This window comes from Sardina pilchardus, chromosome 10, assembly GCF_963854185.1.
Source record: "Sardina pilchardus chromosome 10, fSarPil1.1, whole genome shotgun sequence".
Taxonomy (NCBI): Eukaryota; Metazoa; Chordata; class Actinopteri; order Clupeiformes; family Clupeidae; genus Sardina; species Sardina pilchardus.
The window spans coordinates 3,456,735-3,481,376 of record NC_085003.1 but is presented as its reverse complement, the minus strand read 5'-3'; the positions used below and the strand labels follow the sequence as shown (position 1 = coordinate 3,481,376).

Sequence of the window (24,642 nt, the reverse complement as noted above, 5' to 3'; positions counted from 1 at the left end):
GAACACTGCCATCCTGTCCTGGTGCTGGCTTGCAGGCAAATGAATGGCATGCACCCAGCAAATGTCCTCAGATTTGGCCTTTGAGAACTTCATAGCCACCAATGAACGAATGATGGAACATGAAAGGTATCCCCAGTTAAGGCCTTTTAGGTTAAAACATAATTTCAAATAATTCTGTGTATTTGGCATCCTTCTTATTTTCAAGTTATGAGGAGTTTCTGCTTCTTTATAATGTGAAAAGTAAAATATAGCCATTCCATTCAATTCAAGTCTATCAGAGCCAATGCCTTGTAGAAGTAGCAAAATGTTATACTGTTTCACCTGAGGGGGGTGCTAAAATCTATTTTCTTATTTGTAAATGTTTATTCTGGTGTTCCCAATACACCTGTAGCCTAACTACATGCATTTATTCTGTAAATGGGACTTGGTACCATATTAGTACTTTACACACTACATGCTATTTCCACATATACTTTCATTGTCCAACTACCTACATAACATTTCAGGTGCATATAAAGATCTCACAAAAATACAAACACGCCATTTTATCCTTATTGTCATGGTCATTTGTCCTGGAAACTTCAAATTGTGGTAAAACATTGATAAACTGATGTATCTGAAGAGAAAATAGTGACTGATTCCAAGTAAAAAAAAAAGCTTTTTAATACCCTCAATATCACACTTAATGCTGGGGTATGGGCTTCACAAAGCGAGTCCTGCATATCTGAGCTCAAACAATATGTGCTTTTGTTTTTTCTTCCTCTTATCATTATTATTATTATTATTATTAGCATATGGGGAAATGTTCCTTTGCCTATTTAATCTGTTAATCCATAATTTGATCACTTCAAGGGGTCCACCACAAAATTCTTATAGTTCGACTGCCTAAACTATTTTCCTCCAACCCGCTTTTATTTAGAAATTCCGGCTTTTATTTTGAAGTACCAGAGCCCGTCGACGGAATTAGACTCTGGTTATAGCCTACCATTTTTTTGCAACACGTTTTTTGTGTTGTCAATGTAAGCCTATGATCGATGATACATGCAGACTGAATGAACCTTCCAAACAAACACAGGTGGAGAGATGGCTAACAAACAGCGACAACTCCCATCCTGGATGGGAGAAATGCGTAAAGGTGGCGACAGCTTAAACAAAAAAGTTAGAACTAAGGCAAAAAAGCAGCTCTCTCCGAGGTAAGGTAGTATTTCCCAGTAGGATCGCCTTCATGCAGTAGCCTAATTACTAACAAAAATGCTGAAAATGTGTCTGTCTGTTAGGATGACGGTCTATCTTCTGAATGAGTGTGAACTCGTGCAAAGCGCTCTTAACTTCGGGAACGTGGGAAACAGAATATGTAAAGGACTTTCAGAAAAGGTATCTACTCAGTTGCCTGTCACATCACTTGCCTTTATGTATAATTTTGAAAACGTATCGTCTGTGAGTTCAAGGGTGTCCAGAAAGAAAAGACAAAAACAGGCCTATGCATACATCTGTTAAAATACCATATCGTTTGGGTTAATTGTGTCGCTCCATGTTTGATAACAAATCTTTTCACTGTACTATTAGGTCAAAGCGGATCCTCCATTGGATAGAATACAAGAAGGGATCAACTCGTGTGAGCAGGGTACCTCTGATTCAGTGTGTGCAAGGACATGCATTTCTGAATCGTATTTGGATACAACAGATCTAGAGACTCTTCCATATGGCAATAATGACCAGGGGCACAAATCAGACAATGAGAACTGTGTAAACAGTATACTGACAGAGCATCCTGATACTGGATCTGATGATGATGCTCTGAAGTTTGTGAGGGAGATTTTTTTCAAATGATGGAGGAAGAAGCCTTTATCTTTCAAGATGAAGTTCATACCACAATTCAGACAGAAGTCTGCATCTTTCACTAGGAGAGCATGGAATGGAACAATAACTTTCCTGAATAAAATGTGGACTGTTGAAGGATGGTGAGGTCACATACAGCCCTCAGCATTCAACAAGTTGTAGCCAGAATACACTGTAGGCTACCACCACTTTTCAGGCAGAACAAAAAGCATTTTTGATGTCTCATTACACACTTGGACACTAGAATCCAGACTGTGCAGGACTTGAATCTTGTGTTTTAGTTTCCCCCTATAAGACATTAAAACTGGCATATGAAACAAATTAATTTTATATCAAAATATTAAAATAGATACTAATAAACCTCTTGATGCATCTATTGTAAAATATTTAGTTAATTGTCTTAAGCTACCAGATGAGACTATAAATCAGTCTTTCCTAATTTCCTGAAAAAACAGAATCACACACATTTCACAAGTGCATTTAATTGCACAAATCATAGAAATACAGCGTTTGAAAAAGGTATCTTGCATTAGTGGTCTCATGTCCATACAATAATACATCTTATGGGGATATTCCAGAGTAAAAACATCTATTTATGGAAGATACCATGTTCATACTTTCATTTAAGAGCAAAATTACATTAATTGGTGGAGTTTTGAGTAAGACCATTGTTTGCATTAGCAAAAAATGGCTTATTGTGAAAGCACATTATGGCAAGCTAGCACTCAACAAACAAGCGCTGTTATAAACACCACTGACAATGCTCAAAACATAATTACACTTATGTGGTAATATGGTGAGGGTCCACCAATAGACGTAATTTTGCTCTCAGACGAAACCACAGAAGTGTAATTATATTTTGAGCATTGTTAGTGGTATAAAATAGTGATGTGGCAACTTTCCCTGTTAGCATCACTGTAAGCCCATTCAGTGATGATGCAAATAAATGATCTTGCTCAAAATGCCACCATTTTATGTAACTTTGCTCTCAATCCAAACTTTGAAGTTAATGTAAATAGACCGTAAGTAATTTTCACTCCGGAGTTTCCCTGTAAGTAGGGACCAAAATCAAGACGGGATGGCACTGATTGATAGAGCTGTAATGCTAACACAACAACACATGAACCACTTTCAAGCTATAGGCTTCTATTTCTTTTGTTCCTACCCTGCATTTAATTACAGTATGTTCATCTTCCTGTGAAAAATGGATGCTATTTTGAGCAGGTATGTCACAATCCATAGATGACAAAAGCCCAATGTCACCAAACGAACATGAACAGCATATGAGAGACTCTTGAGTAGGGTCCTTATGAAGTTTATTGGAGTGAAAAGTCTTCAGTTGGCATGTGTATCCCTGTAAATGCTGTTTATTTCACCAAATCAGGTGAAGGTGGATGCAGTGAACCCTACTGTAGTAGGCAGCAACACAGTTCAGGAACAAGACCACCACCAGCTTACTCCTGCTCATTGGTATCTGTAAGTAATGGTGTTTGGCTGTTGTGTCCATCAAGAATACCGACCTAAGAGATGAGGGAAGACAAGCTATTTTAGTTTTTCCTCAGATGCCTTAGTGCATATCTTGAATCATCCTTAACATCCTTCACATTTTCCATCCTTCAGATGTCCATAACTTGCTTAAAATGCTATTTTTTTTTCTCAAAAAGGATTGCAAGTAAAAGAGGTCTACTGATATGGAAGTCCTTTTGTAATTGGTTTTAACCATGATAAAAGAAAATCCGAAATCCTTGAGGATGACTGTATAGAAGCTAAAATTCTTTGGTTTAGTGCGTGCATGCGGCTGAGAAGGTTCTTACTTCTACACTTCTAAACTCCCCACTTCCAATGTTGAGTGATGTCAAAACATTCTCATTGGAGCTCTCCCAAAGCCCCCACTTCAAACTGGAAGTTACCAGTTCTTGTGTAACGTGCACCCCCTAAACTCTCATGAACTCAAAGTTCAGTCGTGGAAATATGACTGGACACATTGTTGTCTAATACAGTGGCACACACATTTGCATTGACACTTCTATTCCTATTAGAAACACCTCAATTGGAATAAAAATGTATAAACACCGTATAAACACCTCCATCAGAGTGAAAATTCCTGATCAGAACCGTAATAAGGTGGTGTAGTCCGCTCCTATTCCGAACGAACACCCATACGGTCATTCGCATTGACTGCTGTATCTTCTCAAGGAGAAGTAGGCAACAACAGCTATTCCGATTAAAGATTCTAAAGCGCATTAGAGCACTTGGAACATAATAGAACAAACCCCATGTAAACCCCATGTAAATAGCACACTGGTTTAAAGGTGCAGTCAGCAATTGTGCAGGAGGATGCGTTTGTTTATGTTTATATTCAGGGAACAAGATTTACACACAAATTTCCAAGCATAAAATATGAACTATCATTCCACAAAAATGAAAAGCCCCGTTGGAATGCCTGGAGAATTTCTTATCTATGTCACATTCAAACAAATTACATAAAAGGAGGGGGCTTTTTTCATGCTTATCATTGACAAATCAGCTGTATAAAAGAAAATGCCTCTCACAGTTTGGGAAAACCATCAACTGACACTGGGTATAGAAAATAACTAATTAGATTACTTAGGCTATTAGACTTAAAAAGTAACCTTTATTTGTATAAGGGTTTAGTTTGTCATGATGTAATGGAAAATCAGGCCTTTCATGGCTCTTCACTTAAGCCTAAGATATATCTGACAATTGAACTTGCCTCTTTGGGTTTATAGACGCCCAGCTTTAAGCGACAACAGACGATATCCACACAGAATCCAACCAGACCATGGAGCATGCCTAAAAGGTGAATATAAGGCAAAATACACATTCCATGATTGATGTATTACATATGTACATACAGCATAAAACAGTCAAGTAGTTCTGAAGTACTCTGCAATAGACTGTGAAAAACTCTGACCTGTGGTTGAGAAGATGCCTCCAATAATGCCGCAAAGGCGCACCAGGAACTGCCAGAGGGGCATGTGCTGCTCAGTGACCGTCACCATGAGTGAACTAATATCATACTTCATGAAGATACCAGAAACACCATGACTACCAGCAGCATGGTTTATCACCCTTTCCTGTGTTTCACACATACAAGCAATTAGACAGATCAGACCCTCAGGGACAACAAATACTGATGCAGATGTTTACTTTAAAAGGTGCTGTCAGCAATTGTGCATGATGTTGCTCTTGTTTCTCTTTCTGTTCAATCAAGGACCAAACAAAACACACCACAGAGGCAGCTCATCCCTCTATTCAGATTTCCCACAGTGTTTTCTCTGAGCATAACCTCACAAAGTCATATCAGTTCATACTGTGCATTATTCGAAGGTTCAGACCTTGTCTTCCACAATATGCCACACAACATCTTGTGCAGACCATGGTTCTTTTAAAAATGGACTATTGTAATGTATTGCTAATTGGCCTGCCTGCTTGTGCAGCGAGACCGTTTCAGAGAATTAAAAATGCAGTGGCACATCTAACACAGTTCGGAATTTCGACATTTCCAACTTAGCCTTAACGCTGCAAGTTAAAGGAGAATTCCGGTGTGATATTGACTTAAAGTGTGTTGAAATATGATACCGAGTGTGAGCGATTGTCTCAGAGCTGATCTCGACCTGTCAGCTGTTCTCCGAAACCCGGCGGTAGCTCAGCAATAGTTAACCAGGTTTTTAACGTTTGTGCCTCGGGCATCGAACTGCCGTGCAAATAAATCACTGTTTTACACCATTAATGAGGCTCAAAGTAGCTCCACACTTTATTGGTAGACTTCTGAGGGCCCTGACATTTAAAACGAGACATCGACAACTTTGAAAAAGCACTGGTTGTTTACTTACATGACTGTTTATTCAGGCAGTCACTTTCGAAAGTTTAGCGGTAGCAGCCATCTTGAATCTAGTCACGTGACTGATTCGTGACTGGTTCACGTAATCGCTATGTCTATGCGTGCACTAGTCATGAATCAGTCACGTGACTAAATTCAAGATGGCTGCGACCGGTAAACTTTCGAAAGTGACTGCCTGAATAAACAGTCATGTAAGTAAACAACCAGTGCTTTTTCAAAGTTCTCGATGTCTCGTTTTAAATGTCAGGGCCCTCAGAAGTCTACCAATAAAGTGTGGAGCTACTTTGAGCCTCATTAATGGTGTAAAACAGTGATTTATTTGCACGGCAGTTCGATGCCCGAGGCACAAACGTTAAAAACCTGGTTAACTATTGCTGAGCTACCGCCGGGTTTCGGAGAACAGCTGACAGGTCGAGATCAGCTCTGAGACAATAGGCGCGTTCAAGTTGGCTGCGCAGCACAAAAACTGCGCAGCACAAGATGCACGTGGTTAAAAATCTGTCCACGATGGTCTAGATGGGCGTGTTTTCGACTCGGCAGTCGGTATCACATGGCCTCAACTTATCGCGGGAGCAAGGCGTGGCCAGGCGGCTGCTCCGCAAAAGAGCAGCCGGTCTGGAGGTACTGCGGAGAGCAGCGGAGCCTAGACCCTGCCTTCATGACGTCAGGTCTTTGCCCTAATTGGCTTTTACATCCCTGACGTGTGTGCAGGTGTTTACATGCCTCCCCGTATCCACAAGAGTCCGTGCTGGTCCGTACCTCGTGATTCGTCACATGGTCAAGTCTAGCCAAGTCTACACTACGGGAAGTAGAGAGTGTACAACTTCATAGCAGCGTTTGCATCCCCGCCCCTGCTGCCACCGGCAGCTCTCGTTGCTGCAAAAGGTCATTTGGAGTTGAACTTGAACACGGCTAATCGCTCACACTCGGTATCATATTTCAACACACTTTAAGTCAATATCACACCGGAATTCTCCTTTAAGGACCGGATAAAATACACTGAAAACTGTCTCCACCGACCTATATCACCTCACTCAAGTAGGAAATGGGGTCCTATGTCCAAAATTCTGAACTATTCCTTTAATAAACCAAATACACATGTAACTTTCCATCAACATAAACTTGTTTTTGTTTGTGATTCCTCGTTGGTGAAATGATTTACCCAATTCTCTTCACTCTAGTGCAGTCTTTAAAAACACTTGACTGCTTACTTTTTCATTTGTAATGATGATTCTGCTAGTTTTGTCTACCTACCCTCTCTGTGACAGAGTACTGGTGTGTTTCTGCTGATATCTTGTAGGTTTTCAGCTTGGTGGGCACAATGGTGATGAAATACTGGAACATCTGATTATCTAGAAGGTGGGCAGAGATTGATAACATCAGATATTAATATAAATACACACACACACATAAGGACCATTTGGGAAACTCAGCTATCCGTTAATACATACGGTCAGTGCACACTTTCTCTGTGCCATCCAGTGGATTTATAACGCCTGGGATTTCCTCCCCAAAGGACAGATGGTCAATTCGGTGGGAGAAGTTGTAAGCTGAATAAACAAAATTCAAATTTCATTAACAAACTGACAGTCAAAAGTTGTTCAGTGTTGCTTGAAAGTACAGTATGTGAACCCCTTGAACAGTTTGGAGTTCTCATGATTTTCTTATTTCATCATCACCAGTTTTTAAATATTAGCTGTCAGGTGTGTATATTTATCAAATGAATGGACTTAAAACATGGAATTAATGCATGTAGGAAAGCAGGTTAATGGGCAAAGAAGATGTCTGGTTGAGCTAAACCACTTATGTGTGTGAATATATGATGGAAAATAAACTTTATTTTGTTTATATCTATTATTTGGAAGGTCAGCTTTACACATTGGGGTTTGGATGTGCATGAACTAGGGTTATTGTTGTAAAAACAACTGACCATGTCTGAGGGTTCACAAATTGTCAAGCAGCACTGTAGGTGTGTCCTCTCTGGTAGCTAACATGGTAGAGCGCTGTGCTAAAGTCACAACATTTATGGATTAAGTGCTGACGCATACTGATGGAAATGTGTAGCTGTTTAACTACCTTGTTTTATGAACAAATGAAGGAATAAATGTAGCCATTATTACAACAACCTTGTCATCAGCTCCATGAATAGCTATAGAAAACCAGCTTACTTTCATGGCTGACTAGAGCAGCCAGATGGGCGTGTCCTCTGGGATGTGGAATAGCTCTAAACAAAACAGAAAAACACACCACACAGAGAGTCATCAGGGATGGTGGCAAGAGACCTCTGAAGTTCGCCTACAAAAAAGCCACCATCTTTGCCCAAATAAGGAGATCTGGGATCTTGAGATTTTTTCTATGGGAAAATAACATGGGGATTTTCAAATATCGCACCTGTTAAACTCTCGCGGGGATGAGGACATTGGAAATGCAGACGTTTTTCACTACACAGTTTAGTGGATACTGTGATCTTCGGTAGGTGAAGATGGCACACTTTGATCTTTGCTACCCCAGAGCTAACTTACAATGAAACTTGCCATAGGCAGTTAGCTTCAATTAACGCCCGGATCTCCTTATATGGGCAAAGATGGCAGATTTGGATCCTTTTTGTAGGCGAACTTCAGAGGTCTATTGGTCTTCGCAGAAAAACGTTCAAGGATAGACATCACACCTATCATTTAAACATAGCATTCTTCCATGGGTGCTCGAGAAATTGTAACTGTACTTTAAGTTTTGGGGAATTCTTCACATTTATTCCGTTAGTTACACATGCTTCAGATATTATGACTTGTGTACGTTTCCCATAGGCTAAACGAAGCAAATCTAAATGTGGAGTCATGGCTGAGCATGCTCCTTTGATCCAAAAACTCCTCCAGTTGTGTCCAGATTTATTTGAATAGTGACATCCATCTACAGCCTACAACTTATTATAGCCCGAGTAGGCTACCACTAAATCGTTTTCATTCAAGTTCTCGCCCTTAAAAGTGACAGCCACCTATTTAACCTCACATCGCCAAAACAGTGAAGGCTATGACGTACAGTAAATGACCTAAAGTTAAATGTTTTTAGCTAATTAATCTTCTAATAATAATTATACACAAAATGCACATATGCAATAGCAGATGTACTGGGCCTACAATTTGTAATAGCTTATCTGGCAGTCAGCAGGCATGGCAGCATGTGGAGGAAGAAACTACTGCACTAATTCATAGAAACAAGGGACTAATTTAAAGTGTATTTCACAATTAACTCAGAACATAAAGATCAAAGACATGTCTGCAAGATGGATGTAGATCACTTCTACGCCTTTTTTCAGTAATAAACGTTTTGTGGCTGGTAGAAAAATATTTCGCCCCTGTTTATACTGTAACATACACATTATGTGAACAGAATACGGTTTCTGTATTCTCAATAAAAGGCAAATGATTTCCATTTCAGTTTATTTATTTGAAACTAGATATCAGGTAAATATATACACAGTATCGAATCGCATCATCGGGAATTCTGAATAATCAAAAATAATCGAATCGTTGGCTTAAGAAATCGCTATTGTATCGAATCGTCATGAAGGCTCCTATTTAGACCCCTGTCAGCGAACTCTCATACACACACCGCTTTGTTAGTACCATTAAAGGGATATTCCGCCATTTTTGGGAATGCTCATTTCCCACCTCCCCTCGAGCAAAACAATCGATATTTGCAAACGTACCATGGGCACTGTGATATCTGAAAATAGTCCCCATAGACAAAAAGCAGTAAGTAGTTCGTGATATCACTGCGTTTGCAATTTCCCTTGATTATTATGCCAGATGAGAGTGTAGTTCCATGTCAAATCAGCCTAGAAAAATGCCAGGTTTCATTTTCGGTTGGTCTTATTGCACTTTCTAACTTGAGAAGAGACACGTTATAAATGGGAAAATTACCAGAAATCTTAGTCACTTTTAAACATGAAGCTAGCAGGCCAGAAGCTAATGGTCTAATCCGATTCAATGATCTATGATAGGCTGAAGCTAAAAGTTTTATCGCCAGACTCACAGAACGGCTGGATGAACGGAGACAAGGTAAATATCGATTGTTTTGCTCGAGGGGTGGTGGGAAATGAGCGTATTTCCGAAAATGGCGGAATATCCCTTTAATGATAGAGTTCACTGCAACAGAGACGACTCCCAAATTAAACCAGAGGTAGCAGGTCACAGGACATCTCAATGTCTTTCTTGGAGTATGATGATAACGATGAATGATAGTTCACACTATTTGTTCACAAGCCAATACCTCACACAAGATAAATGATTAACAGTCACACCAAAGCAATAACTGAAATCACTGAATCAATCTAATTTCAGCTAGAATGATGAAATCCAAAAGGATTCAAAGGATTCACAATTAACTCAACGTCTCAATTAAACATACTTGCCAACAGTGATGTGGAAGTTCCCAGCAACTTTATTGACATAAAGGTGTCCATGTATCCTACATGCATTTGGGGACTGATTAGGATCCACTTCACTTGAGAAAAAGACATAAAGGAAAACAGTATGTTAGATTGGGGTGACCAGACGTCCCGGTTTAACCAGGACAGTCCCGATTTTGAATTCTGTGTCTCGAGTCCCGACAAAAGCCTGTTGGGACGCTAAAATGTCCCGGTTTGCACCAACCACTATTGAAGTGTGATCTTATTATAACCTGCTCATTAACTAAACCCATGTAGAAAGACTATAGCAAGCGTCCCGGTGTATGATTTCGTTAATGCGTGTGTGTGAGCGTGAGCGTGTTTCAGTCAATCATATGCATAATCTTTGCAGCCAACGTTACAGTGGTAACATTGTTCCAATATCATATCTGCCTCGTTTGAATGGTTAGGCTACGCTACGACAATGCTGAATAGAAAATCATCATTCTCAACCTATGGCTTTTGGAGTTTTAATTGTTTTCAAATGTTTTCATGCATGCCTGGATAATGTTTGAGGAATGTTGAGGAGACAAACTATGCACGTGTGTTTTAGGAATAATACAGGCCCAAATCCCTGACAAAGTGCATAGAACTTGCGCATTTACATAAAATATTTGATACATTTTCTCGGGGGTGTTCCCCCCCAACCCCCTAGAAATTTTGGGCTGAAGTACTAAAAAATGTCTGACCTGACACATGTTCACCTTAAATGTGGTCATGCAAAAAGTGTCCCGGTTTTAGTTGGGAGAAATCGGGTCACCCTATGTTAGATGCAACTTTATTATCATTAAACAAAGCATATATATAAAAGGTAACAAAATGTAGTTAGTATTAAAGGAGTCATAGAACGCATTTTTTGACCATTACAAATTGATCTTTGAGCCTAAATAATGTCATATGTAAATTTGTGGGGCTGAAAACGCCCCAGGAGCACTGCTAGATCGCCTAATACAAGGTCATAAATAAGCCTTGCAATGAAACAGTTTGTTTTTCCCGCCCACTCAGCAAGTTCATGAATATTCAAATGAGATGCGCGCTGATTGGTCTATTGGCCGATATGTCCTGAAAGTTGATTGGCTCAATCCACCGGTCTGAAGCTAGAGCAAAGTGAAACTACGTTTACTGCTGGTAAATAAAGCCAAAGTCTTTGATAAAGCTATCAACAATGTATTTAAATAAGGAATACAGCTGTACATGTATAAACCGAGTCAGAAGAAGGTTCTGACGAAGATGAAGTGCAGCAGATTCCCCAACAGAATGAATGTGTTAGATTGGTAAGTTTTATCAGCAGATTTCTTAGTATAGTAAAGTTAGCTGTAATAACGCTAGCATTACAACGTCTCTGCCATAGACCACATATCTAGATAGTGATACTAGCATCGTAAGAGCAGTTTAACAAGAATTATTAATCGAAGGTATGCAAATGAGAGGGGGTGTATCTAAAGGGGGATGGGCGCCTATTACGTGTTATCTGAGCTCTGTTCAGATTGGAGCATTTCAACATGGCTGTTTCTATTTCCCAATTTGCATACGAAAGCAGGCGGGGGACGCGGTAAAGTCTTTGGTGTTGTCCTTTGGACACTGCTCGCAGCCTAAATTCAACAGGAACAAGGTGAATGTGGTTTTGAATTCTAGGACTCCTTTAACAAAATAAGGGCAAATTCAATGAAAATTGTACCATTTCTTTAGCCTGATAAACCAGCCTAAATGGATTGAATGTCTAATTTAGTCTGGCCTCGATGACTGGATACAACGGAACATTGTTGATGAGCACAACCCGTTGTCTTTCAAACCGTGTCTGTGCCTATAGGCCAACGCTCCCTCAAAACCCCGCCCCAGAGCCCTCTGCCCCGCCCGCGTTGATTCAGAACACATCTCTGCGTTGTGATTGGTTTAGTTGCCATCTGCCAGATTCAGGGCAGTGTTTTCAAAATGTTCAATGGTCCGAGGCCAGACCCAAATGCAGGCAAAACATTTTGCCGTCCAGCAGTTGGCGCTGGTTTTCCAGGCTACCATTTCTTACGACATTGTACTAAAATGTGCTGCTTTCCACCTACAGTCGCATTTGCAAGATTGTCCTCAACTGTGTGTCAGACGCACAAAATGGCAGGCATGGGACCTAATGACCTATTATTGCTTATAAGAATTGTGTTATAGGGATCACTGTGGCATAGATGGCTGTAGCATCGGTGCCACCTTCTGGTCCAAATGCCCATGAGGACCCAGACCCGGGCCATTTCTGGATCCCATACTGCCTCTCTTTCCTGCTCGTTTCCTGTCGCACTCTTCACAGTTTGATTTAAAGAGGACATAGAATGGATGAATTAAGTATTGCACTGTGTTCTTTGGTGCTAAAATCGTATATATTCAACTTTGATTTAAAAAAAATAAACTCAATTGAAATAGTCCATTTGACTAAAAAGCGCCCTTTGGCAACCACAATTGAACTGCAATGGCTTTGCGATGTCTGACATCACAAGCAGGCGCTTTTCTAATTCAACTATTTTTAAGTGGCTATTTCTAAGTTCAAGATTTTCATATGAAGGAGGGCACAACCATGCCTCATGTTCATGATAGCTCTTGGGTTATGCACAACCTCTCATACTTCATGAAAACCAAGAAAAAAAATTGTTTCCATTCTATGTCTCCTTTAAGGCGTGAAAGCATCCCCAAAATAGTCTAATAGTCTATCGCAAGTAATGTCCCTGTTTTTTTACTGTTTAGATGTTCATAATAGTGTTCATAATAATCTGATCTGTGTCACATACTGTATGAACATGACAAATCGGAAATCGGAATGTGACCATAACCATAGACTACCAGATTTCTGCCTCATACTGCCCTGTGGCCTAGTTTGCTCTAGGTATGGTTTGCATCACAGTGAAAGGGTTCTCTTTGTGACAGGGGGACTCTCCTGATTATGTTTATGTTTTTTGATTATTATGCATAATGTCAATTTCCACTTAATTAATAATTGTTATCAGATTCAATTCAACATCAATTAAATAAATTACTCAATTTAAATGAAATGTCACAGCACTAATACAAAACATCATTGTGGCTAAGGAAATTAAAAAGTTAGCCTGGCTAGCGCCTACCACTTCTCAATGAGACGTGGTCGGCAACCAAACGTTCATTTTTCATTTTCTCGGTAAACTCCTGTTGTGTAAGGTGCTCTTGAAGTAAAAAAACAAAGTTTTTAGTAAAAAAAAAAATCTCGTATTTGAAAAAATGCCCAGATCCGTTCATTCGGATGTCTATCAAATGCATCTGTGAATAGCTCATCATCGTCTTGCTTTCCCCCCTGTTCTGTGATTGGTCCCCTATCTGAGGCAAAAATTTGGGTGGTAGTTTCCAGGTTGCCTTAGCAACGTGAATCAAATCGCGTGCAAGGCAGCATGGGAACACCAAGGCTATGAAAAAAGTAATGAAAAAAAAAATGAATTCAAAGGCTAGGCATATTGGCGCTAAAGATTTCATATTAACAAGGATCTGCTATTGTCTGAGGGTGAAAACAAAAACCTTTCCCATGTCAACTGTAAAAATGTCAACAACCAAATTTCTCTTATTTTGCTAAATACTTGATCTAGAAAATACTCTGTGGTCATCCACAAGACTTTAAAGCTAAACTCAGTATTATCTGCATTTTCTTCTGCATTAGTTCTAATGCATGACAATATATGTGTAACATTTCCTTCATTAAAAATACCCAGAAGTCAAAGCTTGGTTTGTTTTAAAAACAATCATTCAGCAGATTGTATACAATAAAGGTGTGGGTTGTGACAATGGGTGCACAGTGTGTCCATTTGGTGGAAGAGGTTAGAGATAGCAGGCAATAATAACCACTGACCGTGGAGGCAGTGCAGTAGGCCCTCCCTTTAAAAGGCTTTTGAACAGGATATCTTGAAGAGCATGTTCTTCTCGCAGACGGTTTTGAATGAGCAGCAGAGTCCTACAACAAGAAGTGCCAGAGAAATGCCATATTTTTATCATCAAGGAGTGCAATGTTAGATTCCTCTGCGATACAACTAACATTTCGATAGATTCCCAAGATATGTTGCAATCTGTCTATTAATGACATGATGAAAGTTCTTTGCATACCTCTTGAACTGTAAACTGTAACTGAAACCTATAGCCCCAAAGACATGCCATGCCAGAGGAACTTTCAGCATTTACTGTAGAACCAATAAATTATTATTTGAAAGAAACACTAAAGAGTTTTATGGACCTTAAAATAATGTTTCCAAAATAATTTCAGTGGTTCATCAACTTGTAACAGGAGGAACGGCATTTCTGTATTCAGCTCGCCCTCTATCAGCTATAACCGCACATTACCAGATCGGGTAGCGGATCTGTAGTTCCATGGAATGAGACATAAGAAACTACAAATTTGACTTCCTTTGAAGTCACAATACTGCATACTTCATGCAATATACTCTACCTTGTCTGTGGACATCGTTATTTGCTGGATAAACAAATAGCGGGCGTGCGACAGAGGAAAAGTGCTCCAGTGTTTTTTTTTTGTTTTATTTTAGTGCTTTAGTGTTGCTTTAAAGGATGGCAAGCGATGCAAAAACACTGAAATAGAATCCAGTCATTTATGTATCCAAAAATGACAGCATATCCTTTTAACAATGTATTTTGCATTTTTCACCTAAACAATTAGCCTGACGAGCCAGACCCACATCAAGATGTAGGGTCTGACACTCACCGTAGACAGGGCTCAATCGGAGGGGTGGGATAAACAGTTGTCTTTCAAATTCCCTCCCCGCAATAGGATAACGCTAAACGAATCATCTTCTTGTTTTCAAGTAGCAGGATGCGTAACCTTCCCTCTCGACGCAATAGGATAACGCTAAACGAATCATCTTCTTGTTTTCAAATGTTCAAAAAATGTTCAAAAAAACAGGATGCGTTACCGTTGCAACTTCTGGTCGCATGTCGGTCACCATTTTGTTAAGCCCACCCACCGACTCTATACACGCTGTGATTGGCCCGCTGGTTTTTCGAGTTCTCAGCTCCCTGGCTCTATGGATCGTGCCTAGACTGCCCCGCCAGCCAAATTACATTTGCTGCCGCTAGGGGCGTCTAGATTTCTAGGCTACTAAACAATGCCATTCAACACAGTACTCACTTGTGTCCTTAGCAAGACTCTTGCCAAATGTGAATTCAGTCAGATGAATGATTCAACAGACACATGAAGAACAGACAGATTGACCCTGTAAATCAGTCTAGATGTATGAATGTTTTTACCTGTGCCAGATCCTTTGTTGGGGGGTCAGGTCAAAAACAACCTAAATAATTTTAAAATACAAGAGAGAGTGGAATAATTATTAGACAGAATTAAAAAAAAAAGTGGAATTGTTGGATGCATTAATGACAAAAGAACTTTCTCCATCAATACTGACTGGTTCATACTGAAGACCATCAGATGCCACCATTGTCTCAGCCAAATCCAAAACATCTGCACCTACAACTACAGAGCAGCCAATATCTCCAGGTTAAACCAGTACAGTTTATATTGTACATTTCAGTGACATTATGTACAAGTATACAGAACATGTATTTGGTACTGATTATGGAACTTACATTGACACCTCATGGCAACGGTAACATCTATATTTATTCTTAATTTACTGTAAGAGAGGAAAGCAAGAGACGTCTTTATGAAAGCTTTATTCAAGACGTCAATCACAATCACAAATATATGTAAAACATGTTTTGTTATACATGTTATATAGAATAAAGAGAACATAATATTGCATGTTTTTTCAACTGTGTACTGAAATAATATAATAATAATATAATATATGACTGTACCTTGTAAAATCCTTATCGACTTCATATTCATAGGACATCCAAGTATCCCGATAGACGAAAAATTCGAAGAATGCCAAGAGAGCCATGGCAGTGAAGGCAATCAATGACACTGAAAAATAGAGAAATTTAATGTAATTTGCTATGCAATATACACCTAGATTTATCAACATGTACAAGGACATACAGTGGGGAGAACATGTATTTGATACCATGCTACAGTTGCCTAAGAAGAGGAATATAAAATCATAATTTGACAATTGATCTTAATGCCTTCATTAAAAAAATTAGTAAAAATCAAGCCGCTAAGGTAACCAATTTTCTTTGTGATTGAAGAATGTATCGTAAATAAATAATTGTTCTTCCTTAAATGCTAGGGGGAAGGAAGTATTTAACATAGGGGCAGGCAGATTTTTATTTTTTAAAAGCCAGCTATTTCATGGATCCAGGATATTATGCATCCTAAAGTAAATAATCCATAAAGTTCCCTTGGCCGTTGGAATTAAATTAGCCCCACATCATCACATACCCTTCACCATAGCTAGAGATTGGCATGGTGCTTTTTCCAGTAGGCCTATTAGCCTGTTTGATTTGCATTGAGCTCAATGAGCATCAAACAGGAAATCCAAATTCGCCGACAGGTCAGGCAGGGTTCACCCTAACTACTCAAAGATAAGAAGAAAAAAAAAACGTTCAAGTTGTCCCATTGAACATCCTGGGGTACCAGAGGTGCATTCATATTTCCAAACATAGGCAAACATTTGCAAACAGTTTTCTGTTAGCCTTGAGTTTTCGGCGAACGTCTGCAAACAGCTGCAGTCTCAAACAGTCTGAAGAAGTAGTTCTCCGTGAACATACAGTGGAACTGAACATGAGTTTGACAAAGGTAACAATGCAATTACAGTTAGAATGGAATGTTAACACCAAATCTTTCAAATTTAATATGTTCACCACAAACATTTGCCACTGTTTGCCAAATTTGAATACACCTCAGGTTACGTGGTCCCACATATGAAGGACACCACCATGTTTCCCGTTCATGGTACCTTTGTGGCCATGCGCCAAACTCTCCTTATTCAACAAATGTGTATGCAACTAGCCTGGAACCCAGTCCGTATTTAAGCCACCCACAAAATTTAAGGTCGGGAAAGTCGGTCTGGGCTTCGAGAAGCTTCTATGAAAACTATGAAGTTCTATGAAGAACTGTGCGGACCAATCAAACCGTCTGGATGGGCTTTGTGCGATGATGGATGGATGAACGACTACAGAAATGTAAGCAACAGTGCCTAGTCATTCATGTCAACTGAGCTCAGTTCACAACAAAAATCCTGTCTCTAGAGAAGCGAGTCGTTTAGATGTCACTATCCCACCTGTTGTAGAAGATATTGAAATATTTAGATATTTAAAAATGAACTGGCATTTATCGAGAAGAAGGATGTTTTGGCTTTTCTATCTACAGGATTCACGATAGGCTATTCTGTTGCTCTGATTGGTTAGGTCTATCCAATTGGGTCATTCCACCTCAATTCAACAAATGCCTTCTGCTTGACCATCTCAGATTTGCTTCAAACTTTTACCACCTAAAGAGTAACCATTTAAACTAACTTAGCCAAAATATTAGTTTGGTATACCTAATACATCCAGAGAAAAACATTTTTGAACATGATACCCCCTTATATTTCCAACAAAAATGTAATATAGACACCTCTTAATTACCTTTTCAAAGACAGCTTAAACACATCTGTAGAGAGACATAACCATTTACCAAACCTTTTGTTTACAAAATGTGTAAAGGGGCACCCAATGTGGGGGTTTGAAAAAAATCCGCAATTTTTCTTCTAATTTCACAAGATTGAAACACAGTCAGTATCAACACATACAACTTACCAATGTCCATGTGGAATCTATTGGTAGCAATCATTATTCACAGAAAATGTAAAGTCTTTAGCTTGAAGCCTTGAACACTTTTTGAGATAATGACTTCTGAACTTTGCTGCAGATTTAGATGAGGGTGAAATGTGCAAAAAATCAGAAGGGGGGTACCATTTTCAAAAGGGTCATTCCGTGTCAAATCACCCAATTTCAGCCAATTTGGAAAGTGACCCTCTCCAAAAAAATCTGAAATAAATCACAGGTGTTTGTAGCCTAGACCTATGCACAAATCTTAAATAGTATGTCTGGATCACTAATGGTTTAAAAACTGCAGCCCTTTGAAGCTTCAAGTCATTTTAAGCATTGTGGTGAACAATCCTTTTTGATCAACTTGCAACGTTATAGGTTCTTTCGGTATTTCACACACATCCGTGAAACTATGTGAATGGAAGCACATTTTCCTATTGAATTAAGAAATCTAATCAGATGAGACGTGTCTTGTGTAATTTCCCCTCTGCAAAGCTCTGAAAATGGCTATAAATTCATTGTGTGAAAAGACATCATCACTTTTGAAGGCTTCTCATTCGAAAGGTATGTGCCACAAATTTCATCAGGTTTTTTTCCCACTCATATATGGACTATAAGGTCATGTCCATGCATCAACTTTGGTTGTAATTGTTGTCATATTGTCAGAGCATTTTGTTTTAATTGGGCTTGATTTTCAAAAAGCCCATTTTCGTCCTATCATTTCACCATGTGGACAGTTAACAGGATTTTTTTAATTTTACCATATCACATTCTGTATGTGAGGATCATCTGTCCAAAATGTGGACTTGTTGCTGAGTTTCTTTATTGGAGATATGATTTTTGGAAAATATTCTCTATAAATCCACTGAACTTGCATTGGATCTGCAGTACCACTTTGCACCACATGGGGTGCTCTTTTAATACAATGGAAGTCAATGGAAGAGTAAGAGATTCACTTGTTTGCTGCACATATCCAATCTAAACACACATTTTATGGTTCATAGTTGAATTTCTCCAAGTAATTATTGCAACATGAACAACATACTACTCATAAATAAATCTTATTTAGAGAAAATAAGCGGATCAAGCTAATTATACACACATAAGACTGACTGGTCATTATACATACAAGATACTTGATGAGTTATCTCCTTTTCATGAATGCGTCTTGGATCCAGGCAATAGCGTTTTGAGCCCTCATACCCTTTGATTAAAACTTTTATGTGATGGAAACATGCATGGTCATCTTCATCAAGTGAAATATCTGCTCTAAACTGCATCTGACGCTTTTTCTGCATCTGATAATGCACTGAATTCTTGAAACCCCTTTTTTCTTGACTACAACCCCTGGCAAAAAATATGGAATCACCAGTCTTGGAGGATGTTAATCCAGTTGTTTAATTTTTTAGAAAAAAGCCAGATCACAGACATGACACAAAACTAAGTTCATTTGAAATGGCAACTTTCTGGCTTTAGGAAACATTAAAGGAAATCAAGAAAAAAATTAGTTAATCAGTAACAGTTGCTTGTTTTAGACCAGCCAGAGGGGAAAAAAATATGGAATCACTCAATTCCAAGGAAAAAAATATGGAATCATGAAAAACAAATTGACAAAAGAACACTTCAACGCACCACTAGTACTTTGTTGCACCACCTCTGGCTTTTATAACAGCTTACAGTCTCTGAGGCATGGACTTAATGAGTGACAATCAGTGCTCTTCATCAATCTGGCTCCAACTTTCTCTGATACCAGTTGCCAGATCAGTTTTGCAGGTTGGAGCCTTGGGATGCACCATTTTCTTCAAATTCTCCTACAGATTTTCAATTGGATTGAGCATTATCGAAGATGTAACGATCGCCGTCTCCCCAATGCCTTTACCTGACATGCAGCCCCATATCATCAACGACTGAGGAAATGTGCATGTTTTCTTCAGGCAGTTGTCTTCATAAATCTCATTGGAATGTGGATATAACTAGATGAAAGTCATATTCAGTGATGAATCGCGTTTCTGCAATGGGCAAGGTGATGATGCTGGAACTTTTGTTTGGTGCCATTTCAATGAGATTAATTAAGACAACTGCCTGAAAAAAACAAGGTCATTGATGATATGGGGCTGCATGTCAGGTAAAGGCATTGGGGAGATGGCGATCGTTACATCTTCAATAATGCTTATATTATTATTTATTATATAAAGTTTATATTGACATTTTGGACACTGTTCTTATCCAATCAAATTGAAAGGATGTTTGGGGATGATTACATCATTTTTCAAGATGATAATGCATCTTGTCATAGAGCAAAAACTGTTGAATTCCTTGAAGAAAGACACATAAGGTCAATGTCATGGCCTGCAAATAGTCTGGATCTCAATCGAAATTGAAAATCTGTAGTAGAATTAAAGAAAATGGTGCATCCCAAGGCTTCAACCTGCAAAACTGATCTGGCAACTGGTATCAGAGAAAGTTGGAGCCAGATTGATGAAGAGCACTGATTGTCACTCATTAAGTCCATGCCTCAGAGACTGTAAGCTGTTATAAAAGCCAGAGGTGGTGCAACAAAGTACTAGTGGTGCGTTGAAGTGTTCTTTTGTCAATTTGTTTTTCATGATTCCATATTTTTTTCCTTGGAATTGAGTGATTCCATATTTTTTTCCCCTCTGGCTGGTCTAAAACAAGCAACTGTTACTGATTAACTAATTTTTTTTTTGATTTCCTTTAATGTTTCCTAAAGCCAGAAAGTTGCCATTTCAAATGAACTTAGTTTTGTGTCATGTCTGTGATCTGGCTTTTTTCTAAAAAATTAAACAACTGGATTAACATCCTCCAAGACTGGTGATTCCATATTTTTTGCCAGGGGTTGTATGTTCATGACTTTCATTTTCCAACTTCTATGGTGGTGTAGAAAACTGTTACAAAGATGGCAAGCTAAATCCTCTTGCTGCATGTATGATCAGTCAGTCGTATGTGTGTATATTTAGCTTGATCAGTTTATTTAGCTAAATAAGATTTATTTATGAGTAGTATGTTGTTCATGTTGCAATCATTACTTGGAGCAATTCAACTATGAACCATAAAATGTGTGTTTAGATTGGATATGTGCAGCAAACAAGCGAATCTCTTACTCTTCCATTGACTTCCATTGTATTAAAAGAGCATCCCATGTGGTGCAAAGTAGTACTGCAGATCCAATGCAAGTTCAGTGGATTTATAGAGAATATTTTCCAAAAATCATATCTCCAATAAAGAAACTCAGCAACAAGCCCAAATTTTGGACAGATGATCCTATACAGAATGTGATATGGTAAAATTAAAAAAAATCCTGTTAACTGTCCACATGGTGAAATGATAGGACGAAAATGGGCTTTTTGAAAATCAAGCCCAATTAAAGCAAAATGCTCTGACAATATGACAACGATTACAACCAAAGTTGATGCATGGACATGACCTTATAGTCCATATATGAGTGGGAAAAAAACCTGATGAAATTTGTGGCACATACCTTTCGAATGAGAAGCCTTCAAAAGTGATGATGTCTTTTCACATAATGAATTTATAGCCATTTTCAGAGCTTTGCAGAGGGGAAATTACACAAGACACGTCTCATCTGATTAGATTTCTTAATTCAACAGGAAAATGTGCTTCCATTCACATAGTTTCACTGATGTGTGTGAAATACCAAAAGAACCAATAACGTTGCAAGTTGACCAAAAAGGACTGTTCACCACAATGCTTAAAATGACTTGAAGCTTCAAAGGGCTGTAGATTTTAAACCATTAGTGATCCAGGTATACTATTTCAGATTTGTGCATAGGTCTAGTCTACAAACACCTGTGATTTATTTCAGATTTTTTCGGAGAGGGTCACTTTCCGGCACTGGGTGATTTGACACGGAATGACCCAAAAATGTTTTTCTCTGGATGTAGTAGGTATACCAAGCTAATATTTTGGTTAGTTTAAATGGTTACTCTTTAGACGGTAAAAGACAGCAAATCTGAGATGGTCAGGCAGAAAGTTTGTCTAAAATCCGTTGAATTGAGGTGGAATGACCCAATTGTATGCAGAGGCATGAATGTCAGACTAACATTCTGAATATAACTGAGTGACCTAAGGCTATGTCAGGCTAGTATCAACTGTGTAGAGGTGCCAAATGACTTCATAGGGTCTTGGAATACAGAGCAAAACATTTTTCCCAGTGCAAAGGTCCTTGTAAATGCCACCTCATATGGGAACAAATGCTCACAGAGTGCCTCAGTTGTATATGTTGTCACTTTGCAATTCCAGTCCATGTGGATTTTGATGTCAGGCTATTTTAATGTGAACTTTTTGTCAGTTAAAAGTTTAAAATGTGCCTCATGCCACACTTCTGAGAAAATGAATGCACCATCCAACCATTCCTTCCTGCCAAGTGTAGCCACGGAAAACCCAAACAAAACTGCTTGAATTTACTCTGCAGGTCCTTCTAGAAAGGATCCCATTGACGTCTGTTTCCAAACTTCGAATTGTACTGTTGCCTACAATTTCCAGGCTCGTAACCAGCAGTGAAATTAGAGTTCAATTTGCATTAAAGTCATACCAATTCATTTCAGTAGTGCAGCAAACAAAGGTTTAAAATGCAGTTGCACTAGCCTACACTTCCTGGGTGACTGGTGATTCAATCCGAACTTGCAAACAAGTTTATCTGGATTCACCCAGGCTATGACTAGGTGCACTATAGCCTTGTTGCTGCGCTGTCTCCTACCAGGGACAGGCCATTCATCGTGATCTGGGGTTTTAAAGGGGTCTCCGAAGGCTGAGGGTTGGATGACGCAATGCACATAAAATATACCCTGGTAGTAGTAGGCCTATCTATTTATTTCATGATGATAGCAGGTTGTGAACATTTAATCAGCCTACCAGTTCCTCCACTTGCGCTCGTCTCCACGTAGCTTTCTGGAACCTTTGGGAAAGCATCCAGTTCTTTCACCAGGTTGAGAGCTTTCTTGCGAGATAGTCTCCTCATTGTTGTGGTTCCTCCTACTGATCCCACATTAATTCAGTTATATTTGGTCAAAGTCTATGCCTGTGGATGCAAAGGTATGCTATGAAGCTATGTTAAAGAACAACAAGCAAGTAATGTTAATGTTAACCTCTACAGGAGTTTTTTTTTATTTTTTTAAACCACCTGCAAAATGTAAATGATACTCAACGTTTAAAAAAATCTAGTCGTTTGGAATTACCTATAACGGTAGCCTGTACGTTTAGGCTAGATATAGGTTGCCTTGCAACGTTTACGAAGCTGGCGTTATTGTTTTAGCAATACATGTATTACACTCAATTTCACAATGTAACTGGGTTGCAGTCTCGACAGCCAGTTTTACCTGTAAACGCGTGTATATGTTTGTCGCTATCCCAACTGCGGTTCAGTGGTCTTCATAACTTCTTGTTGGTCAGTGAAAGAAGCACATAAACACACTCTGGTCACGCCATCAACACTCAGTTCTTCCTGCTTGCAATTCCGCGTTCGAGTAAGGAACCCGGAAATTGAAAGGTCTTCCTGCAGGTGGCGCCCCCTGCGGATTATTAGAAAACGGAAAAGCCAAATGAAAAAAAATCTGCCCATGTCCACATCTGCCCAGTTTTGTGCCAAACCGCTATATGTCCTTGTTTAAAATGTAACCTACTCCATTGTGTAGAGTCCCCGAAAGGTGGTGGGAATATTTTTCAAGTGGACTTTTAGAACTCCCTTTGCTTTCCCTGACAAACGTCCCCACGGAGGCCCAGTAGTTTTGCATTTTTAGGTTTTAGGTTTTTTTATTTAGCACTTGTTAAAAGTCAGAGAGTACAAAAGAGGAAAACAAAGACAAATGCAGTGCAGGAAGAGGCAGTAAGCCCAGGCTGGCTTATATGAAGCCTCCACCTAAAAAATAACATGACAAAAGTCTCAAACAAAAGTAAATATGAAAAAACATTGTCAATAAAAAAAGAAAAAAAATAAACAGTGTAAGCACTAGAATAAGCTGATATGATAGAAATTCTCAGAAAAAACACACTATAGACCAGCAATTAAATTAGCCATTAGGCATCTTTTAAAATGATTTGTGGTTGAACAAATCAAAGCCAGATGTGATCTTTTTTTCCATATTTTAGCACCCCTATAACGTATGGAAAATTGAGCTTGACATGTTCTAAGTTGAGGAGGGTGGAAATCATCAGCTTGCCTTGTTTCATATGAATGAACCTGTGAATTAATTTTAAAATAGCACTTAAAATGCTCAGGAATCTTACCATGTGATTTACATATTTCATAAATAAAGACACAGATTTGAAGTTCATTAATATCATAAACAGTAAGGATTTTAAGTTATTTAAATAAAGGAGTAGATGCAGCACGCCATTCAGAACAGGTTGCAATTCTGACAAAACGTTTTTGAAGGACCAGCAACTTGTGAAGAGTAGAAGGAAAAGTACTTGCCCACACCAAGTTACAATATAAAGGTATGGATAAATTAAACTATAATAAAGAGTGAGGAGGCAATTTCTAGAGACAAGATGACTAACCCTCCTAATTATCCCAATTGATTTATTTACTTTTTTGCTGACCCAGTCTACTTGATCCTTCCATTTTAAAGTTTCATTAACAATAACTCCTAAGAATCTGGTGGATGTAACTTGTGGTATCTCTGTAGACTCAATTTTAATTTTACAAATGTCATTAGGATATAGTTTTCTACCTCCAAAAATAATAAAATTAGATTTTTTAAGATTTAAAGAGAGTTTATTTAATTTGAACCAATTG

At 38.8% G+C, this 24,642-nt stretch overlaps 1 protein-coding gene and 1 long non-coding RNA gene across 4 annotated transcripts; one reads left to right on the top strand and one right to left on the bottom strand.

The window, feature by feature from the left end:
- The first annotated feature begins 975 nt into the window (after nucleotides 1-975).
- LOC134093621 (uncharacterized) lies at nucleotides 976-2,308 on the top strand. Its single transcript, XR_009940367.1, has 3 exons — nucleotides 976-1,193; nucleotides 1,278-1,374; nucleotides 1,567-2,308. It is a non-coding gene; the product is annotated as an uncharacterized LOC134093621 (long non-coding RNA).
- Nucleotides 2,302-23,378, bottom strand: ergic2 (ERGIC and golgi 2). 3 transcript variants are annotated; one of them, XM_062546769.1, is made up of 14 exons: nucleotides 23,225-23,378; nucleotides 22,761-22,926; nucleotides 15,972-16,080; nucleotides 15,741-15,787; nucleotides 15,560-15,627; nucleotides 15,405-15,445; nucleotides 14,002-14,103; nucleotides 10,112-10,207; nucleotides 7,873-7,928; nucleotides 7,156-7,254; nucleotides 6,959-7,056; nucleotides 4,775-4,937; nucleotides 4,574-4,653; nucleotides 2,302-3,359 (listed from the first exon to the last, which is right to left on the bottom strand). In XM_062546769.1, the coding sequence occupies exons 2-14, from the start codon at nucleotides 22,864-22,866 to the stop codon at nucleotides 3,294-3,296; spliced, it is 1,131 nt and encodes a 376-aa protein (XP_062402753.1). In that variant the 5' UTR covers nucleotides 22,867-22,926; nucleotides 23,225-23,378; the 3' UTR covers nucleotides 2,302-3,293. The 3 variants fall into 3 exon arrangements, with proteins under 3 accessions (XP_062402753.1, XP_062402754.1, XP_062402756.1); XM_062546770.1 differs by having other exon boundaries at nucleotides 22,761-22,883; nucleotides 23,225-23,371; XM_062546772.1 differs by having other exon boundaries at nucleotides 22,761-22,880; nucleotides 23,225-23,357.
- Nucleotides 23,379-24,642: the final 1,264 nt, after the last annotated feature.

Bases quoted from the DNA above. Each gene is read 5' to 3' on its own strand.
- ergic2 (XM_062546769.1), bottom strand. From the start codon at position 22,866: ATGAGGAGACTATCTCGCAAGAAAGCTCTCAACCTGGTGAAAGAACTG. The intron at 15,446-15,559 runs GTCAGTATTGAT...AAAATTATTTAG, and splicing joins ATGGTCTTCAGTATGAACCA to GTTGTTTTTGACCTGACCCC. The intron at 3,360-4,573 runs GCAAGTTCAATT...CTCATCTCTTAG, and splicing joins GCGTCTATAAACCCAAAGAG to GTCGGTATTCTTGATGGACA.